Source organism: Sebastes fasciatus, chromosome 21 (genome assembly GCF_043250625.1).
Source record: "Sebastes fasciatus isolate fSebFas1 chromosome 21, fSebFas1.pri, whole genome shotgun sequence".
NCBI classification, from domain to species: Eukaryota; Metazoa; Chordata; class Actinopteri; order Perciformes; family Sebastidae; genus Sebastes; species Sebastes fasciatus.
In genome coordinates, this window is record NC_133815.1 from 4,901,853 (window position 1) to 4,920,200 (window position 18,348).

The 18,348-nt window shown below is 38.7% G+C and overlaps 1 protein-coding gene across 1 annotated transcript; it reads right to left on the minus strand.

The window, feature by feature from the left end:
* Positions 1-222: 222 nt before the first annotated feature.
* mbtps2 (membrane-bound transcription factor peptidase, site 2) lies at positions 223-16,535 on the minus strand. The gene is made up of 11 exons (XM_074621473.1): positions 16,264-16,535; positions 12,955-13,103; positions 11,981-12,119; positions 11,200-11,303; positions 9,845-9,972; positions 6,401-6,519; positions 5,578-5,758; positions 3,832-3,938; positions 2,799-3,000; positions 2,322-2,397; positions 223-1,897 (listed from the first exon to the last, which is right to left on the minus strand). The coding sequence occupies exons 1-11, from the start codon at positions 16,336-16,338 to the stop codon at positions 1,675-1,677; spliced, it is 1,503 nt and encodes a 500-aa protein (XP_074477574.1). The 5' UTR covers positions 16,339-16,535; the 3' UTR covers positions 223-1,674.
* Between the last annotated feature and the right edge of the window lie 1,813 nt (positions 16,536-18,348).

An 18,348-nucleotide genomic window follows, 5' to 3' on the forward strand; every position in this document is an offset into this window, starting at 1 on the left:
AATAAAATAAATGTTTGTGTAAATGTGCAAATAAAATGTTTACTCCACATTCTATACTTGATTATGTACATTACTCTGCACTTTACTGCTTTTTGCACTTCTGGTTGGTACTAATACTAAACTGCATTTCATTGTTCAGTTACAATAAAGTTGAATTTAATCTAAACATCTATTCTAAAAAAAAAACTCTTTGACTTATTGAACAGTTTGAAAGACAGCACAGACAAAAGAAGTCCTTTATTCCACAAGTTTGACAAATCACAACCGGATTGCAGACAGTGAGTGGCCAAGAGAGTATACATGAAACTTACACTTTGAGAAAAAGTGTGAAAAGGTTCACAGACAAGTTCATTTTCCCTCGACAATGCTCGAGGAAGAGAAAGACACTTATCGGAGCAAATCCGTTTCAATTGAAAATGGGCAACCCGCCTTTAAACATTTGTCGGACATCACAAAATGATGTAGGAGTCGTCTTCATTAATGAATTATATGTACACACTCAAAGCCAGTTCCTGTCACATGAATATTAAGTAGTACATTTGTTTCTACTGGTGATATGTAGTAGAAATTCAAGGAATTGCCATGCATTTGCCAATAAATGTAAGGCTTTTTAAAAGTACAGTGTGTAACATCTGGTGACATCTAGCTGTGAGGTTGCAGATTGCAACTTATCCCGTGTGCCAAGCGTGTAGCAGAACTACGGTGCACAACATGAAAACGCGAATGGCCCTCTCTAGAGCTGTTGTACTAGCAGCGTAGGTCATTTGGAGAATAGACGAGACAGTGTGTAGTGAAGTGAGTGGTGAAGCAAGAGAGAGAGACTGGTGGCAAATATGTGCGAGTGAAAAAAGTGAGCAAGTGGAGCAGAAGACGAAGTTAGTTTAGCTTTGAGAATATCAAGTGAATGTTCAGTAGAAGTTGCAGAAATAAATGCTGCAGCTCCTCAAGACCAACAAAGGTTTCCCGTGTCTTGTTTCCCAGCGATGGAGAGGAGTGACGAGGGTTAACTTATCGACTCCGGCCCAAGCAGGAAAAGTTAACACAGTGGTTTGTCCGTTCTGGGCTACTGTAGAAACATGACACGGCTCCGTGAAGAGAGGACCGGCTCCCTATGTAGATATAAACTACTCATTCTAAGGTAACGGAAACACAACTCTTACTTTCAGGTGATTATACACTGAAGAAAACTGACTTAAACTATTGTTTTTTTTGCTTCTCTTCTCTGAACAGCCTAACGTCTAAGGGCACCTCTTTGCAGCACATTGAGACAAACAGTGTGTCAACAGGAAAGTATGGCATTTTGGAATCAAACCCTTCGTAGATATTAACATTTGGAAGTCTTTGTAAACGGTCACTTAGGACAGTGCTTTACGGCAAGTGCATTATTCTATTAGTATATGTGCTTTTTCGAGTATATGGCGGCAACAAGGTGGAAGAAGGTTGGTTATTGTTTTCCCTGGTGGTCCAGTAAACCCTTAAAAGGCAGACAAATGTTCTGCTCAACAGTCTCCTGAAAGTGGGCAGCAGTGCTGGGTAATGCAGTCTGTTCCCTGTAATGTTCACAGTTTAATGGTCCACACGTGTCAAACACATCCTGGGAGAACAACTCTCCGTCCACATGGGGGTTTTTATTCATTTAGTTTTTTGTCTTGCCAGCGCAGCTCACCGCTGTGGCTACCGCGCCGTGACCATCCACAGGCCCAGTGCCACGTTGGCTGCCAGCAGGGCGCTGCCCGCCAGCAGCAGGAAGAAACCAATCAGCTCGCGCTTTTGACGGTCCGTTACCACAGTAACCAGCGTGGCCTCCAGCAGCGCGTTCAGCATCCACTGACCGTCGAGAGCGAAGCACGGCACGGAGTTTACTACCGCTAACGCACCAGAGAGGGACACCACATATCTGAGACACAGGAGGGTTAAGGGGCAATAATACTGGATTAAATACATTCTTCACCTTGGACACATCCCACCCACACACCCTCCCTACGCAATGAAGGGTTACATTCATATTAAGTAGCAAACTTGTGAGGTTTATCAGACTTATTCATTGTGGAAGAAAAAGATTAGATGTTAAAAAGGGGACTTTTAATCAGAAATAACAGACTGTATGTTCAGAGGCCAATCACAATCGGAATGCTTTATCACCAAGAGTAAAATGTTCATCATTCAGACAGAACAGACGGTGCTTTGTCAACCAAGGACTTAAATTACCCTCCTATCCTTTACAAAGTAACATCATTTGCTGTCAAGTAAGCCAACTCCTCGTACTGTACCATCCATCCATCTCCTTATGACTCATCTGTCATTTAAACATGAAAGGATACTTGCAGAAAGTCTCCAAGAAGACAGGCAGATCCAGGTGGAGGAAACCAAAGCGGGGGACAAAGTTGGTCAGACTCACTGGGAATGACAAAACACGGGAGGTGTTACACAAACACGTCATTATAGGAAGATTTGATCCATTCAACACTTAGGTAACTGTCTTAAATAGCAGCAGACAACACAACCGTGTAAATCACTTAAAGACTGGAGAGTCAGCTCAACACTGTAACACTGTAAACACCAATTATAGGAATATTACAGATACAAGCTCATGCCTCCTTCTAGGGTGAGACTCATCGAAATAGTATCTTGTTGCATAGGATAAGGAACAAAGAATAATGGAAATATCATTTGTGACTTTATAGGAAAAATAAAAAAAACATTTCAAAATGTCTGATATACTTCTACTTCAGCTTTCCAACATTTCTTAAAGTAAACAGGAAAAAGGGGAGGTGAACAAAGCATCACAGCATACGTACTGGCGTAGTGAAGGTGCGGCGGATAGCCCACAAACAGCATGTGCGTGTTGGGCGGGTGCGTGACACGGATGAAGCGAGTCTGGTTCTCCAGAGACGGAGTGACGCAAATGCTGGCGACGTGGGAGTGCCCGGCGGCGCAGTCGTCGTCGCTACGACACACTCGCGTCCCCGTCACCATCTTACGCACCGGCATGCAGGCGTACTGCAGCCACAGGATCACAGGAGGGGATGCAAATATAAGAGAAGTCAGGATTAACAGTTTATTGTTAGATCTTTTCCTGATGTTTCTTGGTTTCTTGTACAACTCTTTGTCTCTTGATGACGTGCACTATCTTGTTTTGTTTTTCATATATCTCCATTCATGATGTTGCACTTCTTATGTGCATTTATGACAGTGTTTATCTTGTGAAAACAGGTCAGGGTTGCACAAAATGTGTGACGTTATGCAGTCGACACACAGGAAGTGAACCGTCATTAGCAACACATAAGGAAATCAAGAAGAAAAGACACTCGTTTTATTTATTTATTTAGTTTTTAGTTTTTTTTTTAGGGCTGCAGTTATTGATTATTTAAATTATCCAGTATTCTACCAATTATACCATCAATTAATTGGATAAAAAAAATACTTTTACTTTATTAAGGAGCAATAGTAAATAATATACAAAAGAGAAAATAAGATGAGTCTCTTAAAACGAGTGAATTGGTTTCCTTTTTAGAAAAATCTACAATTTCATTGCTTAAATTGCCTACAATTATATTATCTGTCATAACTAAACCCAATTATAAGGTTGAAATTTGATTAGTGTATATTCATAATTGGTTTTGTTTGTGCATTCAACTCACATAGTTGCAAACAAAGTGGCACAAAATGGGAATAAAAGGAAGTGAATTGAATAAAGGAAGAAATAAAAATATGCTTGACTGTCTAGCTGGAAACCTGCTCACATGATGAAGCAGTCACAAAAAGTCCCAGCCTGTCTGTCTGCATGTGTTTGTTTGTGTGTGTGTTTGTGTGTGTGTGTGCGTGCGTCACCTTTCTCTCTCTGCTGTTCTTGCCCTGTGGCTTCATGTAAGAGAAACAGAGGTCTGTCAGGCTGTTGTTGCTGCAGCAGTCCATCGTTCCATCCAGACGCTTGAAAGCTACAAGAGAAAGAGAAAAAGGGTAGAGAGCGAGCGAGAGAGAGAGAGCGAGAGCGAGAGCGAGAGAGCGAGAGCGAGAGCGAGAGAGAGAGAGAGAGAGAGAGAGAGAGAGAGAGAGAGACTGGTTGATTAGATTTGTGTGTCAGGCTGAAAACTAAAGATGGATGTCACTGAGGTTTTTGATTCTCAGTTGGTAAATCTACTCCAACAAACACAAGATGATAAGACAAGCACAGAGTATCACACACTTCATGACATAAGTGAGATTATCACGCTGGCTTCTCACACGTCATCAGGACCTCTGGCTGTGTGAACTCACACAAACACTAACTTGACTGTTTGATTATTAATATGCATGCAAGAGAATGCATTGTTCAGTAATTAGGAGCAGAATGACACCTGGTGTCCTGCCATGCTCTTGTCACACATATTACACTACTTGAGGCATTCTGAATCATCAACCATCATCAGAATAACACAGACAGGATTGGAGTGTGAAGTTTAATATGATGGAACGATGGAGAGAAGATGGGAAATACTTTAATCCTTTGGTTAAAATGCAACCAACAGTTATTTTCATTATCGATTAATCTGCAAATTATTATTTTGATTAATCATTTGGTGTATAAAATGTAAACTAGAAACACCGCCTCGTGGTTGAATGCCTCCTTCAACCAGTCAAGTTGCAGTTTACATCCATGTCTGTCCGAAATGTCAACACCTCATCATTTTATCCTGTTAGACATTTGTGTGAAATTGTCATAATTAGCATATGCCAAAAGGCATGTTTTGTGTGGTCACAGTGACCTTTGATCACCAGTTCGTCTTTGAGTCCAAGCGGACGTTTGTGCCAAATCTGAAGAAATTCGCTCCAGACGTTCCTGAGATATCGTGTTCACAAGACTGGTACGGACGGTCGTTAGGACAACCCAAAAACATAATATGTAATAAAAAATTGTAAAAAGGTGCCTTGAATTTGCTTGTTTTGTCCAACTAAACAAACAAAACCTAAAGATGTTCAACTGACTGTCGTATATGACAAAGAAAAATAGTAAATCCTCACGTTTGAGAAGCTGAAAGCAGAATAGAATACTTGGCATTTTTGCTGGAAAAATTGACTGAAATGATTAATTGATGATCAAATTATTTGCAGATTAATGTTCTGTTGATCCACTAATCAACTCATCATTGAAGCTCTACATGAAATTATAATATTTTGATGAAGACATTAACATTTTTTGGCATTTATCGCTAAATTATGAAGTCTGCCACTGGAATAGTGATAGACCACAGAGAAGCAACAGGAGCTCTGATTGGCCAGCTGTTGAGCTCTGACCTCACACATGACTCCATCTTACAGCTGGCCAATCACAGCTCCCGCTGCTGCTCTGCTGGTTTGACCTGATTCAACTTTTAGGCGGCACACTGAGGATTTTGCAAAAATACAAAAAATGATATGTTAAAAGCAGGAGACGAATTACTTGGTTACATTTTCACAGTGAGTTGTTATTGAATTAATAAAATCAATAATTTATTTATTTTTCTGATTATAAACAGTGAGTAAGTGTCTATTGCAGAGGCGCACCACTGACTCTTTAAATTACACTTGTTTTTGTCACTGCATAAACATCACACTCACCTCGTCCGTGGGCCCAGCTGGGCTGCAGGCTGGCGGCGGGGACACAGTATCCTGTCTGTGGGGTGTGAGAGAGGTGAGACAGGCAGCTGCTCCACTCCTCCACTCCCCTGACGGGACAGTCCTCCAACCCGGTCACTATGTCCCCGACTGACAAACCCCGGGGACCGTCAGCCGCAGAGCCCTGGTCCAAAGACAAAGACGGATATAAAAACTGGTTCAAGTGGGGTCAAAAAAAACATAATTTGATGGTTTTATGTCTTGCAATAGCCAGACAAATCTGGGTGGAGATGAGATTGACAAATACACTTTCCCTCACTACTGCCAATGAGTCCTTGAGCAATCAACACCAAACTCCTTCAGCAGCCAACTGTGGCTGTGTGAATGACTGACTGTATGAATGTGCAGAAGGCGATGACGTGAAAATAATTCATGCCCCGCCGACTTCGCCCACACAAATAAAGGTTATTAATTACAGTGATATTGGAAAACATGCTATAGTGAAGCAGTGACTTTAGCACTGACAAAGTAATGATTATTACATTTTGTTGCACAAAGGTCAGTCTGGAAATAAAATATACCATACAGAGTAAATGTAAATGTGACTCACTACGTTCAATATTTAGACAGACATAGGGCTGCAACTAACCATTATTTTCATTATCGATCGTTTAATATGATATAAAAACAGAGAAAAGCAGGAAATCTCCATATTTGAGAGACTGAAAAAAACATTTTCTGCCTTTTTTTCATCAAAAATTGCTTATTAAAATTCTGCTTAAATAAAAAAAACATTGACAGATATTTAAAAACTTGCTGCACTGACCTGGACGACCTCGGTGATGAACGCCCCGTTGCCGGTGGAGTACATGGGAAACAGCAAGATGGGCAACAGGAAGAGGAAGGCTAATGCTGCCACACACAGGACAAAGTTGTGCCACACTCCTAGAGAAAGAAAACAGAAACATTTAAACTTACTTTATTGAAGAATGTATTATTCCTGAAATGTCCTTGAAGGGATAGTTTGGGTGTTTTGAAGTGGGGTTGTATGAGGTACAGTAGATGACGAATGGCATACCCCCAGTTTGGTGAAACAGACAGGAGCAAAGCAATATACTGCTGTGGACGGGGCCGGCAACAAAATGTATTTTTGACACCTAAAAGAAAGAACCACCTAAAAAAAGACAATGTCAGTTTAAGTTTAGGCTATATTTAGAATATGTTCGCTGGTTTAGTTTGCCGTGAGTCAGCTGTACAGTCTATGTTTCCGACAAGGAACTTAAGCCTTGAAATATGCTCTCGCCAAAGCTGCCAGACTCCATTGAAAAAAACAGTAATTTTACCTCACAGAACACAGGAGATGCTTGTCTACCGCAGCCTAAATCAGTTAGTTTGTTTGTTTTACTGTGTGACTTTGGTTTGTTCGAATTCACCAAAGTCACACAATAGCACAAACAAACTAACAGATGGAGGCAGCGGTAGACCAGCAACTCCCGTGTTCTGCAAAGTAAAATTACTATTTTTTTCAATGGAGTCTGGTGGAATTTGGCGAGAGCATAAATGGATACAACCGCTTCAGTTTCCCATCGGAAACGGCTGTCTGACAGCAAGGTAAAGCGGCAAAAATATTCTAAATATGGCATACAAATAAATTGATATTGATTTATTTAGGCGGGCCTTTCTTTTAGGTGGTTAAAATACATTTTGCTGCTGCTCCCATCCACAGCAATACATTGCTTTGCTTCAGTAACTACTGTCTGTTTCTCCAAACTGGGGGCGTGCCGATCGTCATCTACTGAAGGTAATACACTGATTATGGATAAGTACCTCACTTCAAAACACCAGAACTATCCCTTTAAGTACAAAGAGGGATAAAAAGGATTTAAACTTCTCAAATATAACCTCATCAACCTCCAGACTGAAGCTACTGAAAAGCCAACAGCAACACCAGGGTTGTATACTAGAGTCTGGATACTCGATGTTGCAACAACCGTTTTGCATGTTCTCCACATATTCAGACTGTAGGATGTCGTCGTGGCAGAACGGTAACCGCTGCTCACTAAAAATAGCCGTCTATACCATGCAAAAAGACAGTCTCCCCAAAAACCACACGAGGAAACGTCCAATTGCTTGATGAGGTCAAGGCACAAAGTTTAGGTCTTATTTCCTCTAACATACTGAACATGCAAAGCCATTATTCAAACGTGGTGACAGCTACATCAAGCAGCAGGCTACACAGAGTCTCTGGTGAGGAGTAAATTAATAGCTGAAGATAGCTTGAGGAATTTTGTGTCTCTTGGGAAGAAAAAAAAAAAATCCCAGAATGTTTTATAAGATTTTAATTCCAGGCCTAAAGGGTGCATATGTATTTATCCATATTGACTTTATACAGTAAACAAACTATTAAAGTTGCACCACCTAATCTCTGCAGGAATAAATAATAAACATGTTATGAGCGAGAGCCCCCTGCGTACCGAGAGATCTCCGCCGTGGAGAGAGACAGAAAAATAAACACAGCATGCCGTTATGTCACCACTCCCCTGATGGGAATAGCATCCTTCTCTCTCTCTCTCTCTCCCTCTCTCTGCATCGTCATACGACTTGATTGGACGTCTCAGTTTGGTGCCTGCAGTCGCCACCAGAGTTATTTTCTTGTCACATTAAGCAAAAGAAAAAAGCCTGGAGGAATAGTATCTAGTTAAAGATACAGATGGTTTTTACAGCAGCTCTTCACTGCCCTCTGAAGGCTCCTGACAGCATCGAGGAAAGCACCGTTTAGTAATGGTGCCTTTTCATTAAAGTGTCATGCTCTCACACGCTTGGACAGCTGAGTGACACATTAGCATCTGCAGGGAGTTTAGAGTCTCTAAACACAAAATTATCCTGACATCCATGTCCCTGTTTGTGCAGGAATACCACACAGTGTTTCCCTGATAAGTAAACTGACAAGGAGCATAATATTTATAACGATTATCCAGTTATGATAGCAGGGATTTTAATTCCACACATAACGTTACTGATGCTCAGTGTCTTAAACAGTTGTATAAACATTGTAGGTATACATCGTGTATGTGTGTATGGAATATTAATCACAATAGTAGACCATAACAAGTCATTAGCAACAGTAAAACTGACATGAATCAGTACAAAACCTTTATAAACCGTCAAATTAGTTTCAATTAGCGCCTTAGATTTAGTGCAAGTGTGTTAGCTTTAGTGATTACAAACACCAAAGTAACTTAAACATGACTTTAAAGGTGCAGTGTGTAGGATGTGGCGGCATCTAGCGGTGAGGTTGCAGACTGCAACCAACTGAATTTCTCCCTTGGTGCCAAGCGTGTAATTATTATTATTTATAATTCAATATCATAATTTATAGTCTTTCAGTGGAATCATTTCGTGATGAAAGCATATATAGAGATATTGTGAAAATACTCATACTGAATATTTATTTGAATTACCAGAAAACATGATATATGGCGTTATCGAGATATGAAATGACCTGTATCGCATCAATATTGATCCCCCTAAATGCCACACACTGGCCCCTTTAACAAACTTACAGCATAATTCATAATGAACATAGAGGATATATAGTTCAAAGTAGGAAATTAACTTTTCAAAGTGGGCGTCTTTTGCCTTTTGATTGATTTCTAGCAGCATTTTGTTCATCATCAGGGTGGATTTTACTACACGTCATACCAAACCTCAGCATATAAACACATTTGCCCCTCTGTAATCACTCTTTTCCTTTGCTAGAAACGGTCAGAGAAAGAGAGAACTGCCCCTTTTGTCTCTTTTCTTTTAACTCGATTGTTGAGTTTATATAATATTGTTTTTGCAGTAATTTGAATCATAAGAGCATTATTTTCTGCTGCTTTAAACTGCCCTTTTGACTGCTTTCTAATCAAAACTGGCAATATTCTTCTTGACCAGACCGCATTGAAAATAGTCAGCCTTAAACTGACTCCTACGGTGGCTCGTAGGAGACATCATTCATGCGTGAATAACTGTAAGCTCCACCAATCAATTAATTAAAATCTAATTTCCTTAATTGCGGAGTGAAATGATTTGATGTGAAGCAGCTGTCTGGTGTTCAGAAATAAATGACCTCAGGGCGACCTTCACTGGCTAAAACAGAAATGAGTGTTTAACAAAATGCTTGTAATAATGGTGATTAATAGCTGTGATCACATTAGCTGGCAAAACAATCATCTCTGCCATAAGGAGTGATCAAAAACATCTCCGGATAAAAAAAAGTTTGTCTTACCGGCACAGAAGATGCGGAGCTGCTGAACGGGTGATATGATGTTGAGGTGTGTGGTGAAGAGGTCCACAAACGCACCGGGATACACCACAAACACAAAGATGCCGAAGCCGTTTACTCGCACTTGCTCCCTGCCGGGGGGAGAAAAATATTACACATTAAAAGAGGTCCAAAAGAGAAAAACACCACATTAAAGTCCCTGGAAAAGTTATGTTATGAGTGATGGGATCCTACATGTACACATTATTTTCTGCCAAAGCTTATTAAAGCATGACTATTTAATCTTATAGAAAGATTTGACGCAACGTTTTTAGGGGCTTTAAGCACATACCTCATCAGATGCTAAAAGATTAAAGGAATAGTTTTGAAGTGGGGTTGTATAAGGTACTTATTCTCATCAGTGTATTACCTACAGTAGATGGCGGTCGGCACGCCCCCAGCTTGGAGAAACAGACAGGAGTTACCGCAAGGAAGTAAAGCAATGTACTGCTGTGGACGGGGCTGTCAGCAAAATGTGATTTTGCCACCTAAAAGAAAGGCTCACTTAAAAAAATCAATATCAGTTTAAGGGTACGCTATATTTAGAATATTTTGACCGCTTTACTTTGCCATCAGACAGCTCTTTCTGACAGGGAACTGAAGCGGTTGTATTCATCTACACTCTCGCAAAAAGACACCAGGCTCCATTGAAAGAACACAGGAATGCTGGTCTACCTCTGCTTCAGCAGCGTGTTGTGAGAGGTAAAATTACTGTTTTTTCCCTATGGAGACTGGCTGCTTTGGGCATAAATAATGGCTTCAGTTCCCTGTGGGACACATAAGACTGTATAGCTGACTCACGGCAAGGTAAACCGGCGAAAATATTCTAAATATAGTGTACAATTAAACTGATATTGATTTTTTTAGGTGGCTAAAATACGTTTTGCTGCTGCCCCCGTCCACAGCAGTACATTGCTTTGCTTCCTCGCGGTAACTCTTGTCTCTTTCTTCAAACTGGGTGCGTGCCGACCGGCATTTACTGTAGGTAATACACTGACTATGGATAAGTACCTCATACAACCCCACTTCAAAACACCCGAACTATCCCTTTAACGTCCAGTTAAATGCAGCAGCCATATGCTCAGACTCAAACACACATATATTAGGAAAAGTTAAGTGTGTAAGGTACTCGCATAAGGACCAGAATGACACCAAACCAGGTTGAAAAATATCTTGATTTATACATCTTAAATAGAAAATATCTATATACCCTTTAAAAAACTACTTTACATAGTCCCACATCTTAATGGCCATTGGATGCTCTTTACTCTGTCGGCTGTCATGGTAACAGATTGTGTTATGGTGCGTGTGTGTTTTACCTCAATGCTGCCACAGCGTGGCCCAGCTCATGTATAACTCCGCTGAGCAGCAGGGCGATGAAGAAGTAGGCCAGCTGACTGGTGGGCAGATTGACACCAGGGACCTAAAGACACGCCCCAGACCAAAAAAAGAAAAGCAACACCCGACTGAGACTGATACAGAAACACAACATGAACACCAACAGTCATCTTTAGGGTGAAATACCAACTTCTCTTATGGATTTTTTGGCTATTTGATGTGATTTTTATGGGCACTTTCATCCGTTCCTAGGAGGAAATGTTATTAAACTATGATGTATATATCTGCATTGCACCTTTGGCAAATAAACACAACATTTATCACCGAGATGTATTTAAATCTTCTTCCCCTCTCAGTTTTTTTGTTTCCACTCTTCATATTAATTGTGTCATGTTTGGCTGAAGCTGCATTTTCCTCCTCCGCTGGCAGTGTGGTGCATTAGCTCCGGGCTGAATGCTCAGTTATAAATGGCCAACTAATAGCTTCCCATGAATCACCTACAGTGGTCCGCTGGGGATAGCGCTCACATTAATGCACGGCTATTTGACACCTCAATGAATAAAAAGTGAACAGTGAAAAATGCTAAATAAGAGCCCTTCTCATAATTGGGGGCATTTTTTCGCCCCCTCATTTGAATATGACAGGTTTTGTATGAACTTTCAAGGACATTTATGCTCTGAACTCTCGTTAATCTCTGAACCCTTTACACTGGGAAGAGATAAACAATGCTTTACAATTCCACCCAGTCGGGTGTGTACGTACCACCACCTGCAGGGCCTGCTGTTCTCCTATCCGAGGGTTGTCGGAGGTCATCTGAGCGAGCGTCTGCTGCAGCGTCTTTGTCAGCAGCACCACTGATCCCACCATGGCAACTACACCAAACACCAGACCGCAGTTGAACCTGGGAGGGATGAAGTTGATAAAATAGTACAATCATTTTCATTTGGTCGTACTTTGTGACCCTATAAATGTGATACATTTATCTTGGACAGCTGAGTGAAACATTAGCATCTGCAGGGAGTATAGAGTCCCTGAACACCAAATTATTCTGACATCTATTTCTCTGTTTTTGCAGGAACACCGCTGCGTTTCGCTGACAAATAAACAGAGCATAAAACATGCATTGTTTATAAGGACTTAAGTGATGATTATTCCATTATAAGTTACCCTATAAATGTAATACGTTTATCTGAAAACAAAATAAAAGCTTGCACGCATAGGAAAAGGAAACAAAGCAAGGGTGTAAAAGATATATCAAGATTTTGGTGGACTGGCCCAGTAAGTGATGAGGAGAGATAAAAATGACGATGATGTAATTAATACAGGTACTTTGGCACTTATACTGGTTCCGAAACAATATTTATATCTTAACTTATTCTATTTAAAGTGCTTTAAGTGGTCGGAAGACTAGAAAAGCGCTATATAAGTCCAAGTCCATTTACCATTTTTCAATACAGAAAGTCATATTATTATTTTAAAAAATCTCTGTTTACCCTAAAAAATAAATTTAATTATTATGTATTATTATTTTAAAAATTAATTATTAATCAGATCTGTTTCATTTTCTGTTTGTATAAGTGAATAATAAAAGAAATAAAAAGTGCATTATATTAAATCATTAATAATCAATGAGCTTAAGTTGGCCTACTGAGAAATCTTCCATAAAGATGTTGTTTACCTTCATGAGCAGGTAAACAGTGCAAAGTGCAGTTTATTATTTAAACAGCAGTCCTCACCACAGGAACTGGGCTCGGGGGTTGATGCGGGCGCAGTACGCAAACAGCCGGTTGAACATGGTGGTCTGCCATCTCAAATGGAAAGGAGACAACGCCAGCCCTCGACTCGCCAGCCATGACTCCCAGCTGATCCGATATGTCGACAACGACTGTGGGAAAAAGAAAAGTTACAGTATCTAAAAGTGCAATACCCAAATAAATGCATTCCTGGAGTTGAGTGTGATAATGGGTGTGATTAGAGCCCAACAGATACTGGAATTTTGACACCAATATTGATATTTGAGAGTTTAAAATATCTGTTAATGATATATTGGCCAACATGTTTTCTTTTTTTATATAGACACACATATTTGATGAGGATCCCTTAAATTTGAGTGTCAACGAATTGTGACCAAGGTTTATACAGAGTGTGACACTTTCACAGTTGAATTTTACAGTTGAAAAATAAATTTGTTCAGTGTTCTCTGGTGGATAAACTACGTCATGGCGTTACTGTTGTCTGTTCTGGGCTACTGTAGAAACAAGGAACAACATGGCTGACTCCTTGAAGAAGACCCGCTCGCTAAATTACGAATCGTGCTATAGCAAAGACATGACCAGCCCTACTCTGCTTCTGATTGGCTAGTGCTCACTGCCTTCGTTGTTTGGATTGGTTAGGTTTAGGCATGATGAGTGAGATTTGGTTATGATAAGGGTAAGAATATCATGGCAAGGCAATCAGAAGCAGAACATGATTCGTAATATTGCGAGGTGATTATACATTAATGAAAACATAGTTATGAATATTATATTCCATTTCTGCTAATAGATCTCACAAAATGCTACACACTGTTCCTTTAATCACAAAACAGCTATAGTACGTGTACTGATGATGCTCCAAGGAGGCTACGATGAGGAGATAAAAGATGCCTGTCATTATTTGCTTGGTCACAGACATATATATTAAACTGTTTTATATCTGTGGTCACAGATATGACAAAAACGGTGGATTTACGTCAGCGATGTCAGCTAAACTGCTATGGAACGTTGGCAGATGTGGTTGCTATTAGCAACAGAATGTTCAACGTGATGGACTATAACCTTGTAGTCTGTAGAAATTGGTCACATTTTTGGCATTGTAGTTATATTCGCAAATATGTTTTGGTCTTTAAAAAGCACAATAATTTCCACTGCATCATTGCATTCATTTGCAGAGTGACATTAATTCTTTGGTGTATGTTTTTTGGGACAAAGAAGTATACTAGTAAATCCCAACTGGAGCCAAAACTATACCTATATTATACCTATATATATTGTCAGACAGTGTATTTGCTTCACAGGCAGCTACATACAATATATCACATATTGATATCAGAATCTGAAGAATCAGGATCATGTGTATTACATACTATGATAAAATAAAAAGATAAAAAGCAAGTACTGCACTGTAAATGTCAAGAAACATAAACAAAATAGAACAACTGACAATGAAAAGAAAAAATATATAAACAATATGTACAATATATCTGATTTATGCATGAATTTGCAAAACACTGACCAACTAGATGCTGCCAAATCCTACACACTGTACCTTTAAAGGGCCCATATTATAAAAAAGTGAGATTTTGATGTTTTTTTTTATTATAAAGCAGGCTTAAGTCCTATAAAAAATACTGTGCAAGTATCGAAACGCTCAATCCACAGGGAAATACACACAGCCCGTATTCAGAAACTCTGCATTTGAAACAAGCTGTCAGGATTTCTGCCCATTCGTGATGTCACAAATATACAATATTTAGACCCTTGACACAGATTTAAACGTAAACATTCTAAATGTGTCCCAGTTTATTTCCTGTTTTGCAGTGTATATGAATTTCATCAGCTGACAGGAAGTACACATGGACCCAAGCTGTTTCCTAGCAACGCAATTCCGTTGAAATGCACCAACACGGAGCGTTTAAGACAGAGGGTAAATACAGGCATATTCAGGCAGACAGTACGAGGAAAATAAAGTTGGTTTTTTGAACATTACAGCATGTAAACATGTTCTAGTAGAAACACAAAATGCAAGTATGAACCTGAAAATTAGCATAATATGGGACCTTTAATTCTTTTGTGTATGTTTTTTGGGACAGTTGACGAAGCATTTCTTGATGTGGATACTAGAACAATCAATCACAACTAGAACCAAAACTATATCTATATATTGGCAACCAGTTATTTTCAGTCTATTAGCTTCACAGGCAGCTACATACAATATATCACAGTTTGATATCAGTATCAGAATTATGTTTATTATTACCAACTCATATTAATAGGAATTTGCTATGGTACTTTGGTGCATAACAATAAACATACTACGATAAAATAAAAAAGATAAAAAGCAAGTACTGCACTGTAAATGTCAAGAAATACAAATTATAAAAAAATATGTAAATATATCTGTTATGTTATGTGCAAAATATTGACCAACTAGATGCTGCCAAATCTTACACACTACTGTACCTTTAATAATTAGTGATTTATTCATTTAGTACATCTTCCACTGGTGATGGACAAGGTAGGACAATAACACTAATTTGATAGCTATAGCTAGTACTATACTTTTGTGAATCCAATTTGCTTGTTACTATCATGTTTTATTTACAATTAATTGACCAATCCTGCTTCCAGTAAACACTTTAAAAGGCCAACTCAAGTCGTAAACAGTCGTAAAACAAAAATGTTTTATTTACTTTGAATGTAAAGTTATTTTGCACTAACCATATAATGGTTGTCCGTGTCTGCAATTAAGGTACATTCCTGGAATTTTGCAAATTTGCAATGTGCAATACTCTTGGCACTTTATTCTATTTATTCTTTTATCTCATCTTGTTTTTATTCTTCTATTTATTGCAAATGTTTTTATTCTTGTACTTTTATTGATCTTGCACCTCCCCATATGCCACCTATACTGTGTTCATTGATGATTGTGTACAGGTGCAGCTCAAACAATTAAGAATATGGTGAAAAAGTTAAATATTCTCCATCAGTTATTTAAGAAAGTAAAATATTTTTAATATATTCTAGACTCATTGCACGTAAACTAAAAAATTCAAGCATTTTAATTTCGATATTTACAGCCAACAGCTCTAAAAAGAAAGAAAAAGGTATCTCAAAATATTAGAATATTATTTAATAAAGCTATCTGCATCTGTAAACATGTAAATGTGTTAGCTGCTGCACAGCTGGAACCAATCTAAACACATGTCAGGCCTCATTTTCTCCATGTGCATTAGTTAGCTGACAGCTTATTTAACACCAATAACAAGAACATATATGTATATTTACCTTCAGCAGTGTGTCGGCCAGATAGACAACACACCAGACTCCCATCACAACCACCAGCAGAGGAACAGGGATCATGATGGAGCATCAGAGGACTCTCTATGAGGACACTAGGAACCAGACTGAACCGTCTCCATCATGCAGCTAGTCAAGGTTACACATGATGTCAAAACATTAACATTTTAGATTAGATATGATGAGAAGCAGGTTTGTTTGGAGCGATGCTCTGGATGGAGAGAACCGTCAGCAGGTCGGCTCTGTGCGACACACTTCCTGGTGGTGGTGCTTCTTCTTTAAGGTTTATTGCAAACCAGCTTATAGGTGCATTACAGCCACCTACTGGACTGGAGTGTGGAGCAGTGGATTGGCAGGAAACAAACTATAATAAAATAAATAAAATAAATAAAATAAATAAAATAAATAAAACAATAAAAATAATAATAATGAGGAAAACTCTAGATTAATTTATTTAACTAAATCAGTTTCTCTTAAAAACTGAATACTTTCACAGTATATATTATCTGCTGTATTCCCCAATAGACCTGACAATGTAAAGTCCTGATGTTTTGCCTTCCTTAGTGACAGTAAAAGGTGATTCCTCTGGATGCTGTAATTCCTGCAGTGTATCAGTACAATCATGTGGTGGTTCTTCTTCTGTTCTTTTTTTATAGGCAGTCAAATAGAGAGCTTCCGCCACCTGGTGGTGAACTAGAGAACTTCTCTTCTAGGAAAATATCTGTAAGAATGACATACTATACTGGGCTGATTTACATAATTTGAATCCCTTTTAATTTATTTATTTTCTTCAACAGTTACATACCAAAAATACATTATTCCAGACACTTTTTATGTATGCCAGACATCAGTTTGCAGTTATATATTTTGGATTTGCACCTTATTGTTATCTTAGACTTTTTATTTTTGCACTCCTATATTTGCCACTATATTTCCCACTTTGTATTGCAACTGCTGCACAGTAATTTCTCTCGGGATTAATACAGTTTTATCTTATCTTATGCTTTCTCATTTTATGAATATGAATTCTTGCTTGTCCCAGTTTTATGCGCGTTATGCGCCTTCAAGTTCAGTGTGGGAAATGTGGAAATTATTACTTGAAAGCCGAAGAAAAGTTGATAAAATCTGCTAATTAAAAATTTCTGAAATCTAAAAATCAAGTTATTTCTTTGCTTTGTATTCTTCTGCATTATTAGGAGGCATTTGACGTAAATTAGAATAGCCAAAGTGCAGTTCCAATGTAAAATACAAGAAAGCTAAGTTGATGTATGTGTCTTTGTGGACAGAGAAATCACTCTGGGGTGTGCAATTTAAAATTGCAAGCTTGTAAAATGAAGTTATTACATTAATAAAGCAGTTTAAAGATTGTGTGAAAATTTAAATTAATCTGTTTCAACCAGCAAGCGGTGCCAAAAAGTAATGGTAAATGATGTATTTTATCATCACATATTCTCTCTGTTTATATATGCGTTTTATTTTACAGTATGTTTATATCATTACTCTGTTCATTATTGATTTTTGTGGGTCAGAATTGTATATTTTCTACTATTCATCCTCCTGTTGTCATGCTGTATTTTGTTTCTAGAATAACAGCTAACACAAAATATGACAATATGACACTGGCAAGAAAGAAAGGGTATATATTTGCTACTTGACTTTACCAAGAGACCTGAAGGCAGCACTAGCCCTTAAAATGGAGCACAGAATAATTGATCAGGCTTTGCAGACTTTGGCTGAGCTGCAGCAGTGAAAAATAAAAGCGTGAGTCTGGATATAGGATTTCATCCTAGCAAAAGGCCAGGAGGGTAAAAGGACACCAATAAATGTCGATGGCACTGACTCAGATACGAAGAGGAAACAAGCTCCCGGTCTGACTCATTAAGTCATAAATGTGAGCAAGGGAAAATAAAACTGTTAGGAGGAGGATAAAACGTTGTGTGTTAATGCATTTCACATCGATAACGCCACAGTTCAGTGTCACACAGAGTCTACAGCTTGTCAGCATTCATGTTTTATTCACACTACAAATGATTGGAAGTCACTTTTTCTCTGAGGTTAAAGGTCAATTCTGCA